The sequence below is a fragment of the Hypanus sabinus genome, chromosome 21, assembly GCF_030144855.1.
Source record: "Hypanus sabinus isolate sHypSab1 chromosome 21, sHypSab1.hap1, whole genome shotgun sequence".
NCBI lineage: Eukaryota > Metazoa > Chordata > Chondrichthyes > Myliobatiformes > Dasyatidae > Hypanus > Hypanus sabinus.
This window is the reverse complement of record NC_082726.1, coordinates 20275364-20291659: the sequence shown is the minus strand read 5'-3', so window position 1 is coordinate 20291659 and position 16296 is coordinate 20275364. Positions and strand designations below refer to the sequence as shown.

Sequence of the window (16296 nt, the reverse complement as noted above, 5' to 3'; positions counted from 1 at the left end):
ATATATGGTGAGACAGTGTCTAAATTCCGGAAGCTGGCACAGATGAGTGCGTCTCATAACAGGACGCCCTCCCTACGGCTGACTCCTGATGGCCCTGGCTGCTTGGAGAGACAATGATGGTGGTCGTGAATGCAAGCCAGATCCAAGGTGTCTCTTTTGGGCACCAAGCACCTTTTCTTGGGGCTGAATCCTTCCTAGTCCATGAACACCCCAAACAGTTTGTGAGTCCAAATTTCTTCTCACCATGAAGATCTGTTCCCAATCAATAAACCTGGGTGGGTGGTGGTGGGGCTGAAGGTGGAGGGGCTAAGGGGCTGATACAGATATGTTTGCATTTAGAGATGTGAAAGGTGGGATTGATCTTTAGGGTCTTAGGAAGCTGCAAGGTGTAAGCCACTGGGTTTACTTTCCTCGGGACTTTGAAGTGTCCAATGAACTTGGGCACCAACATTCTAGAGTCCACTTGGAGAGGCAAATCATGAGTGGACAGTCAGATCTGTTGCCAATGCTGCAAAGCGGGTCCTCGACTTCTCCTTTGGTTCACCTTGGTTTCCATTTTCTGGGTAGAGGCCAGCAGAATCTCCCTTGTCCTAATCCATTTCTGCTTGTAGCATTGAATGATATCTTCAGCTGCAGGAGTACCAAGCAGCTGATCCGGAAACGGTGGCAGAGGATAACCAAATTGGCACTCAAATGGTGAAATCCTGCGCACCGAATGTTGTAAAGTGTGGGCAACCTCTACCCACAACAAATTGTCGCATCAGGTCTTTCTGAGGCCAGGTGTCTTAGGGTACGTTCCAAATCTTGGTTGGTCCACTCTGGCCATTAGACCGTGGCTGAAAACCAGAGAAATGACTTGCCATTGCCCCAATCAGCTTACAGAATGCCCTCCAGAACTGTGCAGTGAATTGTGGACCATGATCCGAGACAGCGTCCACCAGGAATCCATGGATGATGAAGAACTGTCTCAGGACAATTTTGAACAACAACACACACAAAATGCTAGTGGAACACAGCAGGCCAGGCAGCACTATCTTGATATTTTGGAGATGTTCCTTGTCACCCTCACTGATAACAATGATGTTGTCCAAGTTACACAGAGCGCCTGGGTGATCTAGCGGCACCTGGTCCATAGCATTCTGCCTGAGTGCAGGTGCAGATGCTACTCCAAACATAAGCCTATTATAGTGATAAAACCCTTTGTGAGTGTTTATGGTGAGAAACACTTTGAAGTCTCCTTCCATCTCCATTTGTCAGTAGGCCTCAGCTGTGTCCACTTCGCTAAAGTGTTTTCCTCCAGAAAGGTTTGCAAAGATATCCTCTATCCTGGGCAGATGGTATTGATCTCCTTTCAGTTGATGGTGACCTTAAAATCACCACAGATCCTGACAGACACATTCTTCTTGCCCAGTGGGACCACTGGTGTTGCCCATGGGCTCCACTCAAACCTGGAGAGAATTCCTTCATCCTCCTTGCACTCTCACTTTATCATGGACAGTTTAAGAAACTGGACGGCCTTTATAAGACTTCGGGTTTAGCATTTTCATTTAACTTCAATTTCATCCCCTTAAGCGTCAGGACAATTCCGCTAGTTGCCAATCACACTTTGGGTGCCTAGAATTGAGCACTTAAAGAGCACCTGAACAGAGCCTTGATGCTCAATCCTACTACTGATATCGTCTAGTGTTTGTTTTTTTCAGTTCTCAATCCAGTTTGAAACCGTGTCTCAGTCCTTGCTTCGGATACTCCAGCATCTGGGTCCAAGCCATCCTTATCAAGGACTCTCGTCACAGTACAAAGGACCCAGCAGGGTCAGGGTATCAGAGACTTTCATCCACTGTGACCAGCCATTGCAAAAGGATTTCCAGACAGAGTCTGGAGCTACACAACCTCCAGGTAGCTGTTTGTCAACTTCTGCAAGAAGGAAGTCAGAGTTGCTCGGGAGAGACAGCTGGTTGCTCTGCAGAGTCAATACATCTTCCAACTCCAGAGAGATTCGACAGTGCTGCAGCTGCAGCTGCAGCTTCCCTATTCAATGCTCTATTGCAGGGGTTATGGCATGCACATGGTGGATGGACTTCCCATCAAGCACCAATCACATCCCCACAATGCTGGTCCATCTACTTTTACCACATACAAGCCCAACATGGCTTGTTGGTTGTTGTATTTCACTGTTACAAATATCATTCTCACAGGAGTTATCCTTTCTCCAGTATCAGTTCTTAATTAGATATCTGCAGGCTTCAGTACAGTATCTTTGAACTGTCATTCAAACTCATTTTGTGGAATGACTGGAACAGCCAAGCCAGTGTCCAATTCCATGTTAATTAATTTGCTGTTTTTATGTGTAGTAACTAATTTCAATAAAAAGACAGCAGTCCAGGAGAATGGGTCTTAGTTTGTTCTTTACTTTAGCAAGACATGCACTTATCATGTGGTAGTATTGTGACATATGCAATTCATATATTTTTACATATAATCCATAATGAATTATTTAAATGCAAAAGAATATCTGATCAAACAATGTATTTACAATAATACTCAAATACTATTGAAGTATTAAATACACAATGCCGTTCACTTCTGGTGTAAGCCATATTGTTTGTCTATTGTTAGTTTTCACATTGTAAATCTCAGGGTTACCTAGTTCTGTGTCACTCTTATCATTATCAGATTTTTCATCAAAGGCATGCAGATTAGTCCTCTTTTTGAAACTGCAACTTGACTTTTTAGTTTTTCCTCTTCCCAAAGCAGTCCACTTATTTTTGGCTGCCCAAAATGCTCTTTACTTGTGTCCTACTCTGTTGCATTTTCTGCGAGTTATGCCTTGAAACCTGCATTGGTCTGGTTGGTGTATGTGAGCCCCTGCCACAATGATAGCACAAATTGTTCTGCCAGATCACTTTCCGTTTAAATGTTGCAATTTTGTTCACGCTCACTTTCATTCCTAACCACAACTCAAATGTGCCTTTAACTGTGGTTTCCATTGATACAGTGATTTCAACTGCTTTTTTAAATGTGAGTTGTGCTTCAGTTAGGAGCTATTTTTGAATGTTTTCTTGTAATATTCCACAGACTAAATAATCTCCCAGTGCATCATTAAGCCTATCACTGAACTGCAATGCTCAGACAATCTCTTCAATGCAGCCAGAGGTGGCTGGAGAGGCCAACTCATTGAGTATGCTTAAAGCAGATTAAAGTTGATAGGTTTTTGATTAGTCAGGACATTAAAGATTATGGGGATAGGACAGAAGAACGAGGTTGACAGGGATAATAAATCATCCATGCAGGAATGGCAGAGCAGACTCAGTGATCAAATGGCCTAATTCTGCTCCTATGTCTTATGATCTTATGGTCTAACAGTGGTTGTACCTTCGCTCACTCCAAACTTCTTTGGTTTTGCCAGCACCATCTTCCATTCTTGAAATCATCATTGGTCCAAGACAACACTTCCATGTCACTGGATGTCAGTCAGGAACAACAGGACAATATTTGCAAAAATCACTTTTATGTATGATATGATCAGTTAGGCAATAAATCTTATAGGACATACTGCAAACAGAACCCTTCATCCAAACAGTTATCTTCAAACAACCATGAGGGAATATTTCTTTTCAGACAGAGGCACCTCTTCTCATCCGGCCGTACTTGTCAGACATGACCAAGTCAGAGATACATGCTGTTATGACTGGAGGATTTGCCACCATCGCTGGGAGTGTTCTGGGAGCCTACATCTCCTTTGGGGTAAGTGTGTACCAGTTGTGAAGCTCATTTTTTGGATTAATTCCTATCAATCCTCATCCCTTTCTCTCAAACCTTTCATAGATGTGACAGCAGAAATCTGGAAGTCACTGCCCAAAAACACATTCAAATGAACAGGACAAAACTACGTAGCTTGTCAGTTCCTGATGCAAAGGGCTAGGAAATAAAGATAGGTAGAAGGTTAATTAGTCTGGTCAAAATTTAAATGAAAGAATAGACATGAAAAGTTGGAGACCCCACATTCAACTAGGAGGATAGATTATTATTTTATCTATGGGCTGTTCATTAGAGTATTTATTTACCCATCACTCACCACTCACTATTATTTCTAACTACTGTAAAACAAAATGATTCTTGTTAAATGCAAAGAAGATTTATGAGAATGTTACCAGAATTCAAGGGACTGAGTTATAGCTAGGGGCTGGGGAGGGTTGCTGTTCATTCCTTGGCACATAGGACACTGAGAGATGACCTTATAGAGGTCTGTAAAATCATAAGGACCCTAGATAGAATGAACACACACCATCTTTTTACCTAGAGAAAGTGACTCAAAGACTAGAGGAGAAACGAGGGGAAAGATTTAAAAGGGACCTGAGAGGTAATTTCTTCATGATATATCCTTTAAAAACGCCCATTCTCTGCTTCAAAATGCAGGAATTCCTTGTGGAGTCTGCAGAATTCTTACCAACTCCCAAGTAAATCTACTTAATTACCCCGAGGAGCAACTTCATCATGCAGAGGGTGGTGTGCATAGGAAAGAGCTGCCAGAGAAAGTAGTTGTAGTTGTTTTAAGAGATCGCGTGCTCCTTATGTGCCATGTCATATGATGTGGGTGATCATGGTCTTTCAATGACCATGATTATTCTTGGCAATTTTTTCTACAGAAGTGAAGAGATGGATAGGGAAGTTTTTAAGGGATACAGACCAAATATGGGCAAATGGGATTAGCCTGGGTGGTCATGTTGGCTGGTATGATTGAGTTGTTTCCATGACTCTATCGCTCTAAATTACAGTCATTAATATGAATTAGGATCACAAGGGGAAAAATATGAAAGAGACATAACATGATTGTTAATTATAAAACAATCAATCAAATGAGCTTGTAAGAGCTTTAATGCTTTTTATTCCTGTGTGTATTTGTTATAGGATGCAAGAGTTGGGGATGTTGCTCATATACCAAGACAACATTCCAGCCCACAAGTAATCACAACGACTATTTTTCTTGGAGCATAGGAGAGTGAGGGGTGACGTTATGGCCTCATAAAAGCCATAGGCAGGGTAATTGTACTCAGTCTTTTTCCAAAGGAAAGGGACTCAAAAACTAGTGGACACAGGTTTAAAGTGAGAGGAAAATTTTAAAGGACAATTTCATCATGTCATCTAAAAAAAAATCCATTCTCTGCCTCCAAATACAGTAATTCCTTGTGGAGTCTGCGGAACTCCCAAGTAGATCTACTTAACTACCCTCATCTGGCTAAGGGTCCAACTTCCCAGGATATACTGTGGGTAGCACCAAACTTCGTAACATTGAATAGTAAAGTACACACGGATATACTTGTGAACATAAAGTTGGTGTGTCAGTTTTGGAGAGTTAATAAATACTTCCCATGTGTGAAGAATTGTCCTAGGTCATATCTTTCGAGAAATTGCCTTGGACTTTATTAATGTTAGTTGCTCTTCTCGATTAGCTGATTCAGTCAGGTGACATTCTCGCCTTGTATTCCAGATTAGTGCATCCAATTTGATTGCAGCCTCTGTGATGGCAGCACCATGTGCACTTGCCCTTTCAAAACTCAGCTACCCTGAGATGGAAGAATCCAAGTTCAAGACCGAAGAGGGAGTAAAGCTCGATAAGACGTATGTAAAATCAGCCCTGCACTGAAAGTGCTCAGAACCTCCATTTCATGATCAAAATCCTCCAGAATAACATATCACAATACCAGGTTTAGGAGAGAGTGGGCTATAGGTTTAATTCTTGACATTAAACCAAGTCCAGGCTGCCGAGCATGGTTTAAAGTCAGGACACTTCAGAGTAAGATTGCTGCGGGGGTTCTCCGGAATTGTCACCTTAATGTGATTGTATAATGCTCCTTTCCTATTGATGTCAAAGAGGGACATGAGGAAAACCCTTCTGCAGAAATTCCATCCACCGTCCATGAGCCCAAAGAAAGCCACGAATGGGAATCTGGGTTAAACTGGAGAGGTTAACCAGGATGGGCCTATCCTCCATTGGAATTCAGAGCTAGGAGAACCATTTCAGGTTCTGAGGGGCTTGACAAGTCAAATGCTGAAAGAATGTTTCCTTCTCTTGGTGGGACTACAGAATCAGGGGCAAGGTTTTGGAGTGAAAGGCTGGCGTTTTAAGACATAAACCAAGAGAATGCTTAGAGGGTTTTAAATCTTTGTTCCCTACCCCAAGGAGCTATATATTCAGGACTGGTGTAGATTTATGGACCACTGGGGAGGCAATTGACTAGGAGAACAAGCAAGAAAATAGAGCTGAACCCAATATCATACCACCCATGACTTACTGATGGCAGGGATGGGACTGAGGGCTGAATGGCTTTCTCCCACTCCCGTTTCTTATGTTCTCATGCCAGCCTCGTTCACAATGATAGATAATGCGGGGATTGAGAAAAGAAATTTTGGAACTGGAATTTGATTATTACTGTCACATGTACCAAGGTGAAATGAAAATCGTGTCTTGCATACTGTCCATACAGATTAATTTATTACACAGTACATTTGAGGTAGAACAAGTTAAAACAATAACAAAGTAGAATAAAGTGTAACAACTACAGTGAAAGTGCAGGTGAACAATAAAGTGCATTATTATTACGAAGTAGATTGTGGAGTCAAGAGACTATCTTATTGTATTAAGGAACCATTTAATAGTCTTATCACAGCAAGGTAGAAACTGCCCTTGAGCCTGATAGTGTGTTCTTTCAGGCTTTTGCATCTCTGCCCAGTGGAGGAGAGGAGAAGGGAGAACGTCTGAGACGGGTTGTTCAAGTAGAATGGAGGTTTTTTTTAATTTATTTTTTTTTATTGAAGTTCATCATCAGACAAACATTTCCATAAGATGTATTTCAGACATTGTATGTATATATCATATAATCATATATATCACAAATCTCCACAAAGTATTTATCTGGGGTATACACTTATAGAAAAGAGTGGAAAGAAAAATTTGAAGGTCAGCTTTCGGTCCCACAACTTGATCTGTGGTTACACAGTAAGGCAAGGTAGAATATTTCAAGAAAGAGTTTATCTAAAATGGACCATGATCTCCATTGTGCACAGCTGGTGCCTTCCCTATGTGCATCCATCACCACAGGAAGAAACCGTGTTATCTTAGATAAACACTGGCACCTTTGATGGGCTTTGTGATACGATTCTATTGAGTGGTGCACAATAACGTTGCACGATGTGAGCCAGTTTCCAGACCAAAAGCTCTCACCTTGCACCTGGCTAATACAGCTTTAAGTTGACAATATAGAAGAGATTTCAACGTGCTCTCTCCAGCACTGGAGTTAAAACCAAATTTGCAGACTTGCCACTCACTTACTGCCTCAAGCACCATCTTCCTAAGTGGAGGAGGTGCCCAGAAGAAACTCAGACGCTGGAAATCGGAAATGAAAACAGGAAATGCTGAAGTACTTAGTCTCTGAAGGAAAAGAAATAGACTAAAGGCTCAGTCTACATATTCCAATGAATTGTCTTTGACTTCAAATTTAAATCTCTCTCTATAGATACTATCTGATCTGCTGAGTATTTCCAGCATTTTCTTTTCTTTTATTTTAGATAAAACACCTTCCCAGCTCAGTCAACTCACTCTGAGTTTAATAATGGGAGGAGCAGACGGTCTGACTGAAACTCCTTTCCTCAGTGGAAGGCACTATGTGATGTGAGGTGGGCTGGGGATGTTTCCCCTCTAATCCAACATTCAACTTTCAACTAGAATCCCAATCCCCTCCCTTCCTTTCTCCCAACACCACCTCAATGTCAGGTGTCCTTTCAAACTTCACTACCTTGCTTTTTCAATAAATTATACAGTATCTTCTATGCATAGCTTTTGTATTTTGCCCATTCCCACCCACAAGTACTCCTCGCACCTCCATCACAGTGCCAACCACTGAGACCCACAGACAAAGATGATCAGTTAGACTGTGCCAGCATTCTTCAGGGGAACCGAATCAACAACATGCATTGCCAGCCAGGAGTTCTATTGATAACGGAAAAGAATGATGAAAAACTGCAGATGCCGGAAATCTGAAATAAAATCAAACAATACTCAGTGGACCAGGCAGCATCCCTGGAGAGACATACAGGATTTGACATTGGCAATAATGAAGATTTTCCAATATCCAAACCTGCAAAGATGGATCAAGAGTGAATCACTCAGACTATCAGACCTTCACTGACATTAAATGGCTGCTCTGACTTTAGACTCAACTTCACATTCCCACTTACCCCTATCATCCCTCAGTTTATCAATAATCTATTTCTGATTTTAAAAATATACTCAAAGATTGATTTGAGGAAGAGAGTTCTAAAGATTCACGAGAAGAAAAATCTAGATTTTATGTTTTTCAGTCTCCTCTCACTCTTCAAAACCGCAGCAAACTCTCATCTAGCTTGTCCAACCTGCAGCCTTAACTCTGCTTCTCTCTGTTCAGAAGTTGCCTGAACTGCTCGACACGTCTGTTTGTATTTCAGACCTCTGCTGGTGTTACAGTCTGCTGCAGGAGCTCAGTGGGTCAGGGAGCATCCATCAGACGAGAGAAGTTGCCAGTGTTTCGGGATGAAACCTTGCACCAAGACTGATACAGGGTTTTAACCCAAAACATCAACACTCCTTGCCCCCCCCCCCCCACCCACTGATACGGCTCAATCTACAGCAGATTATGTGTTCAGATTCCACCATCAGCGCTTTGTCCCCAGTAAGGTTCTTACCTTTGTCCCTCAGTGAGTTCCACATTCGCCACGACGCTGAACTCTTCTTCCGCTGGCTCCGTCTTCAAGCCTACTGCTTCGGCAAGGGCTCTCCCACCCCCACCGATGACCCCTTCTTCCGTCTTCAACCCTCCTCCTCTTCATGGACACCCTGCTCTGGATCTCTTTATTGCTAACTGCCGATGGGACATCAACCGTCTTGACTTCACCACACCTTGTTCCAATTCCAACCTCACTACAAAACCCACTGATAAGGGTGGCGCGGCTGTAGTCTGGTGTACTGACCTCTACCTTGCCGAGGCACAGTGACAACTCACTGATACCTCCTCTTATTTACCCCTCGATCATGACCCCACTAAGGAGCACCAGGCCATTGTCTCCGATACCATCACCAACCTTATCAGCTCTGGGGATCTCCCATCCACTGCCACCAACCTCATAGTTCCCACACCCCACACTTCCTGTTTCTACCTCCAAGATCCACAAAACTGCCTGTCCAGGTAGACCCATTGTCTCAGCTTGCTCCTGCCCCACCGAACTAATTTCTGCATACCTCGACACTGTTTTATCCCCCCTTGTTCAATCCCTTCCCACCTATGTTCATGACACTTCTCACGCTCTGAATTTTTTCAATGATGTTAAGATCCCTGGCCCCCACTGCCTTATTTTCACCATGGATGTCCAGTCCCTATATACCTCTGTCCCCCACCAGGAAGGTCTCAAATCTCTCCACTTCTTTTTGGATTCCAGACCTAACCAATTCCCCGCTACCACAACTCTTTCCCTTCCCACCTCTTTCTGCTTTCTGCAGGGATCGCTCCCTACACGACTCCCTTGTCCACTCGTTCCCCCCCCCCATCGCTTCCCACCAATCTCCCTCCTGGCACTTAACCTTGTAAACGGAACAAGTGCTACACCTGCCCTTACACTTCCTCCCTCACCACCATTCAGGACTCCAGACAGTTCTTCCAGGTGAGGCGACACTTCACCTGTGAGTCGGCTGGTGTGGTATACTGTGTCTGGTGCTCCCGGTGTGGCCTTTTATATATTGGTGAGACCTGACACAGACTGGGAGATCATTTCGCTGAACACCTACACTCTGTCCACCAGAGAAAGCAGGATCTCCCACTGGCCACACATTTTAATTCCATGTCCCATTCCCATTCTGATATGTCTATCCATGGCCCCCTCTACTTTCAAGATGAAGCCACACTCAGGTTGGAGGAAGAACACCTTATATACCGGCTGGGTAGCCTCCAACCTGATGGCATGAACATTGACTTCTCTAACTTCTGTTAATGACTCTCCTCCCCTTCTTACCCAACACTTATTTATTTGCTTGCTTGCTTGCTTGCTTGCTTCTTTCCTCTCTCTGTCCCTCTCACAATTACTCCTTGCCTGCTCTCCATCTTCCTCTGGTGCTCCTCTCCCTCTTTCTTTCTCCATAGGCCTCCCATCCTTTCTCATGATCCTCTCCCTTCTCTAGCCTTGCATCCCTTTTGCCAATCAACTTTCCAGCTCTTAGCTTCATCCCTCCCCCTCCTACCTACCTTCTATCATTTTGGATTTTCCCCTCCCCCTTCCACTTTCAAATCTCTTACTATCTCTTCTTTCAGTTTGTCCTGACGAAGGGTCTCGGCCCGAAACGTCGGCTGTATTTCTCCCTATAGATGCTGCCTGGCCTGCTGTGTTCCACCAGCATTGTGTGTTGTTTGAATTTCCAGCATCTGCAGATTTCCTCATATCTGCAGCCGTTTGTGTTTCATTTGTTGATATTGTTTTGGGTTTTATTAGTAGAAATTGTAAAATCCAAGCCCAATAACATGTCAAGAGCTGTCAAGAGGCTTGGCAAAACTGAAGATGTAGATCTGAGGTGTGAGGACAAAAGAAAGGGCCACAGAGGAACTGACTAACAGTGGCTAGTATTATTATGAAAGGCCAAAGAAATTCCTTTCAATTTATCAATTTTCCATTGTTTCACTTTCTATGCTCTTTAATCTAAAATGAGAGTAACCCTTTTTTTCTTATTTATTCCTCTTCAGTGGAGAACAGAATGTTCTAGAAGCTGCAAGTAATGGTGCCTCTGCCTCTATTGGTCTGGTTGCTAACATTGCTGTGAACCTACTTGCATTTTTAGCTATTCTGGAGTTTTTGAATGCAGCACTCTCCTGGTTTGGAGGAATGGTGGACTATCCCCAGCTCAGCTTCCAGGTATGTCCAGCCTTCCATCTGACAGGTCCGCCTTTGACCACATGTCACGGTGCGACAACTTCACTCAGTCCAAACCGATGGGAACACAGCTACAGCAAGTAATGGTAAAATGACCCACCACATAAACAGGCCCTTCAGCCCAACTGGTCAATGCTGACCAGGATTCCCATCTAATCTAGTCCCATTTGCTTGTATTTGGCCCTTGACCCTCCAAGCTTTCTCTATCCATGTACATGTCCAACTACCTTTCTAAATGTTGTTAATGTACGACCCTCTCTCAACCACTTCCTCTGGCAGTTCATTCCACATAAACACCACCCTTTAGGGCAGGAGTTCCCAACCTAACGTCCACATAGCCTTGGTTAATGGTAGCTGTCCATGGCATTAAAAAGGTTGGGAACCCCTGCTTTAGGTGAAAGGTTTTCCTTCAGGTTCCAATTAAATCTCTCCCTTTTCACCCTAAGCCTATACCCTGTATTTCTTGATTTCCCAATCCTGGGAAAAGACCATGTGCATTCACCATGCCTATGCCCCTCATCATTTTTTGTACATTTCTATAAGATCACTATTCATTCTACTGTCCAGTGAAAGAACTCTCCATAACTCAGTCCCTCAAGTCCCGGCAATATTCTCCTAAGTATTTGTTGCACTCCTTCCAGCTTGATAGCATTTTTCCAATAGCAGGGTAATCAAACTGAACACGTTATTCCAAATATGTCCTCACTAACGTCTTGTACCACTCAATATACAGTAACAACCCAACTTCCATGCTGGATGCCTTGAATGATAAAGAGCAGCATGCCAAAAAGCCTTCTTCACCTGCCTGTCTACTTGCAATGCACTTTCAGTGAACCATGTACACATACTCCTAGGTTCCTCTATTCTACAACATTCCCGAGGACCCTCCCGTTGACTGACTTTCTAGAAACTTGTTCCAGACCACTGGTTGCAGAGCATTCACAGAGCAATTGTTCGCATGCTACATTCCCTAAAAAGGTTCACACTACATCACATGAGCCACAACATTCGTTACCCATGTCACATTAGACACAACAGATTTAAAACGACATTTGGACGTGCACCTGGATAGGAAAGATTCAAAGGGGTAAAGGCCAACTGCGGAAAAATGGGTCTAGCTCAGCTAGGCAACTTGGTTAGCATGGATGAATTGGGCTAAAGGGCCTGTTCCTGTGCTGCGCTAATTCCTGATTTCTTTTGGCAATTAAAGATATAAAGGGTGACATCTTACTGAGCAGGAAGGCAGAGTCATGAGCTCTACAAACATCCCCGCTGACATTTCTTGTTTATTTATTCAGAGAGACAGCACGGTAACAGGCACCTTCCAGCCCAAAGAGCCTGCGCCGCCCAATTACACCCATGTGACCAATTAAACTACCAAACGTGTACATCTTTGGAATGTGGGAGGAAACCGGAGCACCCAGAGGCAACCCGCGTGGTCACGGGGAGAATGTGCAAACTCCATACAGACAGCGGCGGTATTCAATCTGGGTTGTTGGCGCTGTAACAGCGTTAAACCAGCTGCTGCGCTATCGTGCTGCCCTAAGTGCCAAGCTAATGCCCATATGATGCTATTCAGTGGTACTTGCTATAAGCTCTCTGGCATCCCAGAGCCATTCCTACCTCAATGTTAGCTACTGTCCCTCTCCCCCAAATTCATCCCTTATACTGGCTTCACCCTCTCCCGGTGGCAGCAAGCTGCACTTCCTAATCTCTCTTTGGAACACAGAATGCAGAACAGTACAACACAGGATATCGTGCCAGCCTTTCAATCTACACCACTATCAACCTAACCCTTCCCTCCTACGTAGCCCAAAACCCTCCATTTTCCTTTCATCCGTGTGTCTACACAAGAGTCCCTTAAAAGTTCCCAGTTTATCAGCATTCACCACCGCCGTCAGCAGTGCATTTAAGACAATTACCACTGTCTGTGTAAAATACCCCACCTCTGACATCTCTGCTCCTCTTAAAAGGATGTCCCCTGATATTAGTCACTGTCGCCCAGGGAAAAAGATGGCCGCCTACTCCATCTATGCACCGTATAATTTTATCAGGTTGCCTCTCATCCTCCTTTGCTCCAAAGAGAAAAGTCCCAGCTCGCTCAGCCTTTTGGTTTCAAATCCACTCCTGATATCCCTCCTGCTTTTTTATTTACTGCCTCACATTTATCAACACTTGGCTTCTTCCAACTACTCTACCAAACTTTTTCAGAACTTCAAAGGCTTCCCACTACCATTTTTCTGAAGAGAAGAGCCACAGCCCTCCCTGATAAGTTGCCAGTCAGGTCTGGTTTAAGCTAGGAAGGCCACTTCCCCTAATTGCACTGTGAACTCTCTTAGTTTGAGTCTCTAGCTCAGGATGTGGGACACTTTAGTGAAGAATATTTTGTACTGTTTATGCAGAACATTTGCTCCTACATCTTCATGCCAATCGCCTTCATAATGGGAGCAGACTGGAAAGACTCCTTTCTTGTGGCTGAGTTGATTGGAACCAAACTCTTTCTCAACGAGTTTGTGGCTTACCAGCATCTTGCCCAGTACAAGACCAGACGCATGGCGGGTGTACCTGAATTTATTGATGGCCAAAAGCAGTGGATTTCAGTGAGTATGGACTATGTCCAATGTTAAATTTCAGCCAACAAGGAGCCAGGCCCCAAGGAGTTGTTGACAATAATAGGTTGAGGAAAACTTCACCTCATGGATCTGCCTCCAGGAGATCACATTAACTCAAGGTGCCCGCCGATCCTAACCTAACTTCATTAATGCAATGACAAAGATGGTGGGAAGTTTACTAAAGGGTGAAAGTTTTGGGAAGTAGGGAGAGTACGGGTACCTGGTGATGGAGGGGTGGGCAACTGGAATCAGAGGCAGATTTATTATCACTGACTTGGTGTATATGACATGAAATTTGTTGTTTTTCAGTGGCATTTTAGCACAGACACATAAAATTATTGTAAATTACAGAAATAATTAAAATTAGAATTAGAATTTATTTAAAACTTACGTCCATCCCACAATGTGAGGGAGTAAAAATCTTTGCATTATGACTCCATCACAATGTACAGACATTTCAATTTAAAAGTCTAATGGCTTGTAGAAAGAAGTTGTCCCGTGGCCTGTTTGTCCTGGCTTTATGCTGCAGTACCGTTTGCCAGACAGAAGCAGCTGAAGAAGTTTATGGTTGGGGTGACTAGTGTCCCCAATGATCTTCCAGGCCTTCTTTACATACCTGCTGCTGTAAGTGCCCTCAGTGGAGGGAAGTTCACATCCACAGATGCACTGGGCTGTCTATAACGCTCTGCAGTGCCAAGCGATCAAGATTGGTGTAGTTCCTGTACCAGTATGCTCTCAACGGTGCTCCTGTAGGTCTTGAGGAATTTAAGGAATAACAAGGTAGTGCTCATGGATCTACGGAACTTTCAGAAATATACTGGTGGAGGGGTTGAAACTGCTTCTAAAACATTGTGGATCCAGTACCTCGTCACTATAGTAACATTCGTGGCCCAGATGGTGATGGCCCTCAGTGAAGGAAACCACCCTAACCCAAGGCACCAACTATTGAAGATGCCCTTGATGCTGGGGAGGGTTGTGGCTGTAATGGAGCTGGCTGGGTCTACAACCTTCTGCAGCTTTTTGTATTCCTGTGCATTGGAGCCTCCATATCAGGCTTAGCCAATTTGAGCCTGTGCAGCTTTTTTATATTTGTAATATAAATAACCAGAGTACAACTGTAGCAAAGTTATAATATTAATCATCTACTAGTGGTATGACCATGAGCTCGTGTGCCTCTTCAACATAGTGCGGGCATCAGAATACCCAGTCGTTCTGCACGGTGGCTTCCAGTGAAGAGACCAGATGAAGTTTCATTTAGTTTCAACATGTTGGTAACACTTCAGTCTAGGCTGAATTTGTACTCAGGTTCTTTGGCTCAGATCCAAAACACCACACACCTATTACCCAAAATGTGAGGAGCATGTATTGTTAAATTGAAGGTGATATTCATTCAAACACAGGGTTAAAACTAAAGCTTTAGGGTAAGGGTGATGGTGGTGGGGAGAACTGAGGAGAAAAGCTTCTATGTAGAGCCCGGTTGGAATCTGCCTGCGGAGTTGTTGAAGGCAGAAAATATCACAACATCTGGATGAGTACTTGAATCACTGAAGCATAGAAGTTACAGACCAAGAGTTTGTAAATAAGATTTGTGTAGGTCGGTATTTGAAAGGTGGTACAGACAAGGTGGGCAGAAAGACCAGTGGTGTATGACTCTGTAACCAAGTAGGAACTTTAATTAGAACCTCTAAACCAGGTGATCCCAACCATTTTTTGCTCTGGATGCCTATCATTAACTGAGGGGTCTGTGGGCCTCAGGTTGGGAACCCTTGCTCTGAGAAGTCAGGGTGGTGAATGGAGAATGTTTGATTCCTGTTTTATTTTTGTAGCTCAGAGCAGAGACGATATCCACATATGCCCTTTGCGGCTTTGCTAACTTCTCTTCAATCGGTATCATGCTCGGAGGACTCTGTAAGTAGCTAATCACTGACTATGTGCTTATGGCTCCTCAATATAACAAGTTGATCTTTTGTAAGCTTTAGCTGTTCTAGATTGCATCATCAAACCATGCTCGCATATTTTACCTTAAACTTTTTTGTTCTAACAGTCTTAATTTTCGTCTAATTCAAATGCTTCGGGGCAATCTGGAGTTGTAAAGGAGCTTGTGGAAATCCTCTCTTTCTTTCCACATTCCCCTCTTGGCTGGCCTTCTTCACCCACGGGCAATTTCCATGAGTGGTCCCTGGATAAGATGTGGCTGATTTGCAGACACCATATTCCTGGAAGAGGAGGAAGTGGCAAGAATGTGTCACTGGGGAGCTAATAGATTTCTTGGAAGAACATGTTGCTGGGATACAGAGAAATAAATAGTGAGAATGGATCTGTTGGGATTCTGCTGTTGGAAGCTGACATCAACTGCTATAACTAAGGGATGGTGTAGTAATGTCTGATTTACACAAGGCAAACAGTAATGGCCAGGTTATCTATTGTTTCTGTAATCAGAGTGAGAAATGTTGGCCAAGATACCAGGAGAAACTCTCTGCTCCCTTTTCCACAGTGTTATGGGATCACTTACATCCAGCTTGATGGAACAAGAAACCTTGATTATTAATCTCATCCAAGATATAACACCTCTCACTGTGGCACCTGTTTGGAAGGCGGCCCAAATTTTACGTTTGAGCCTTGAAGGTGAACAGTAGAGAGGGATCCAGCTTGCTCGAACTGAATAACTTTGCACTCAAAGGGTTTGCAAAGGGCTACTTCAGGAATGGAATTGATTTAAATTTCCTTTAGATTCAAT

General features: G+C 43.6%; 1 protein-coding gene across 6 annotated transcripts in view; it reads left to right on the top strand.

Annotated features, from left to right (window-relative positions):
* The window catches only part of slc28a1 (solute carrier family 28 member 1), a 90976-nt gene that overhangs the window by 66315 nt on the left and 8365 nt on the right, over window positions 1-16296 (top strand). For all 6 annotated transcript variants that reach the window (XM_059946137.1, XM_059946142.1, XM_059946139.1 and 3 more), the window contains exons 11-15: window positions 3619-3744; window positions 5489-5619; window positions 10761-10929; window positions 13350-13547; window positions 15386-15467. In XM_059946137.1, the coding sequence (XP_059802120.1) occupies window positions 3619-3744; window positions 5489-5619; window positions 10761-10929; window positions 13350-13547; window positions 15386-15467 (706 nt within the window). The remainder of the gene's footprint in view (window positions 1-3618; window positions 3745-5488; window positions 5620-10760; window positions 10930-13349; window positions 13548-15385; window positions 15468-16296) is intronic.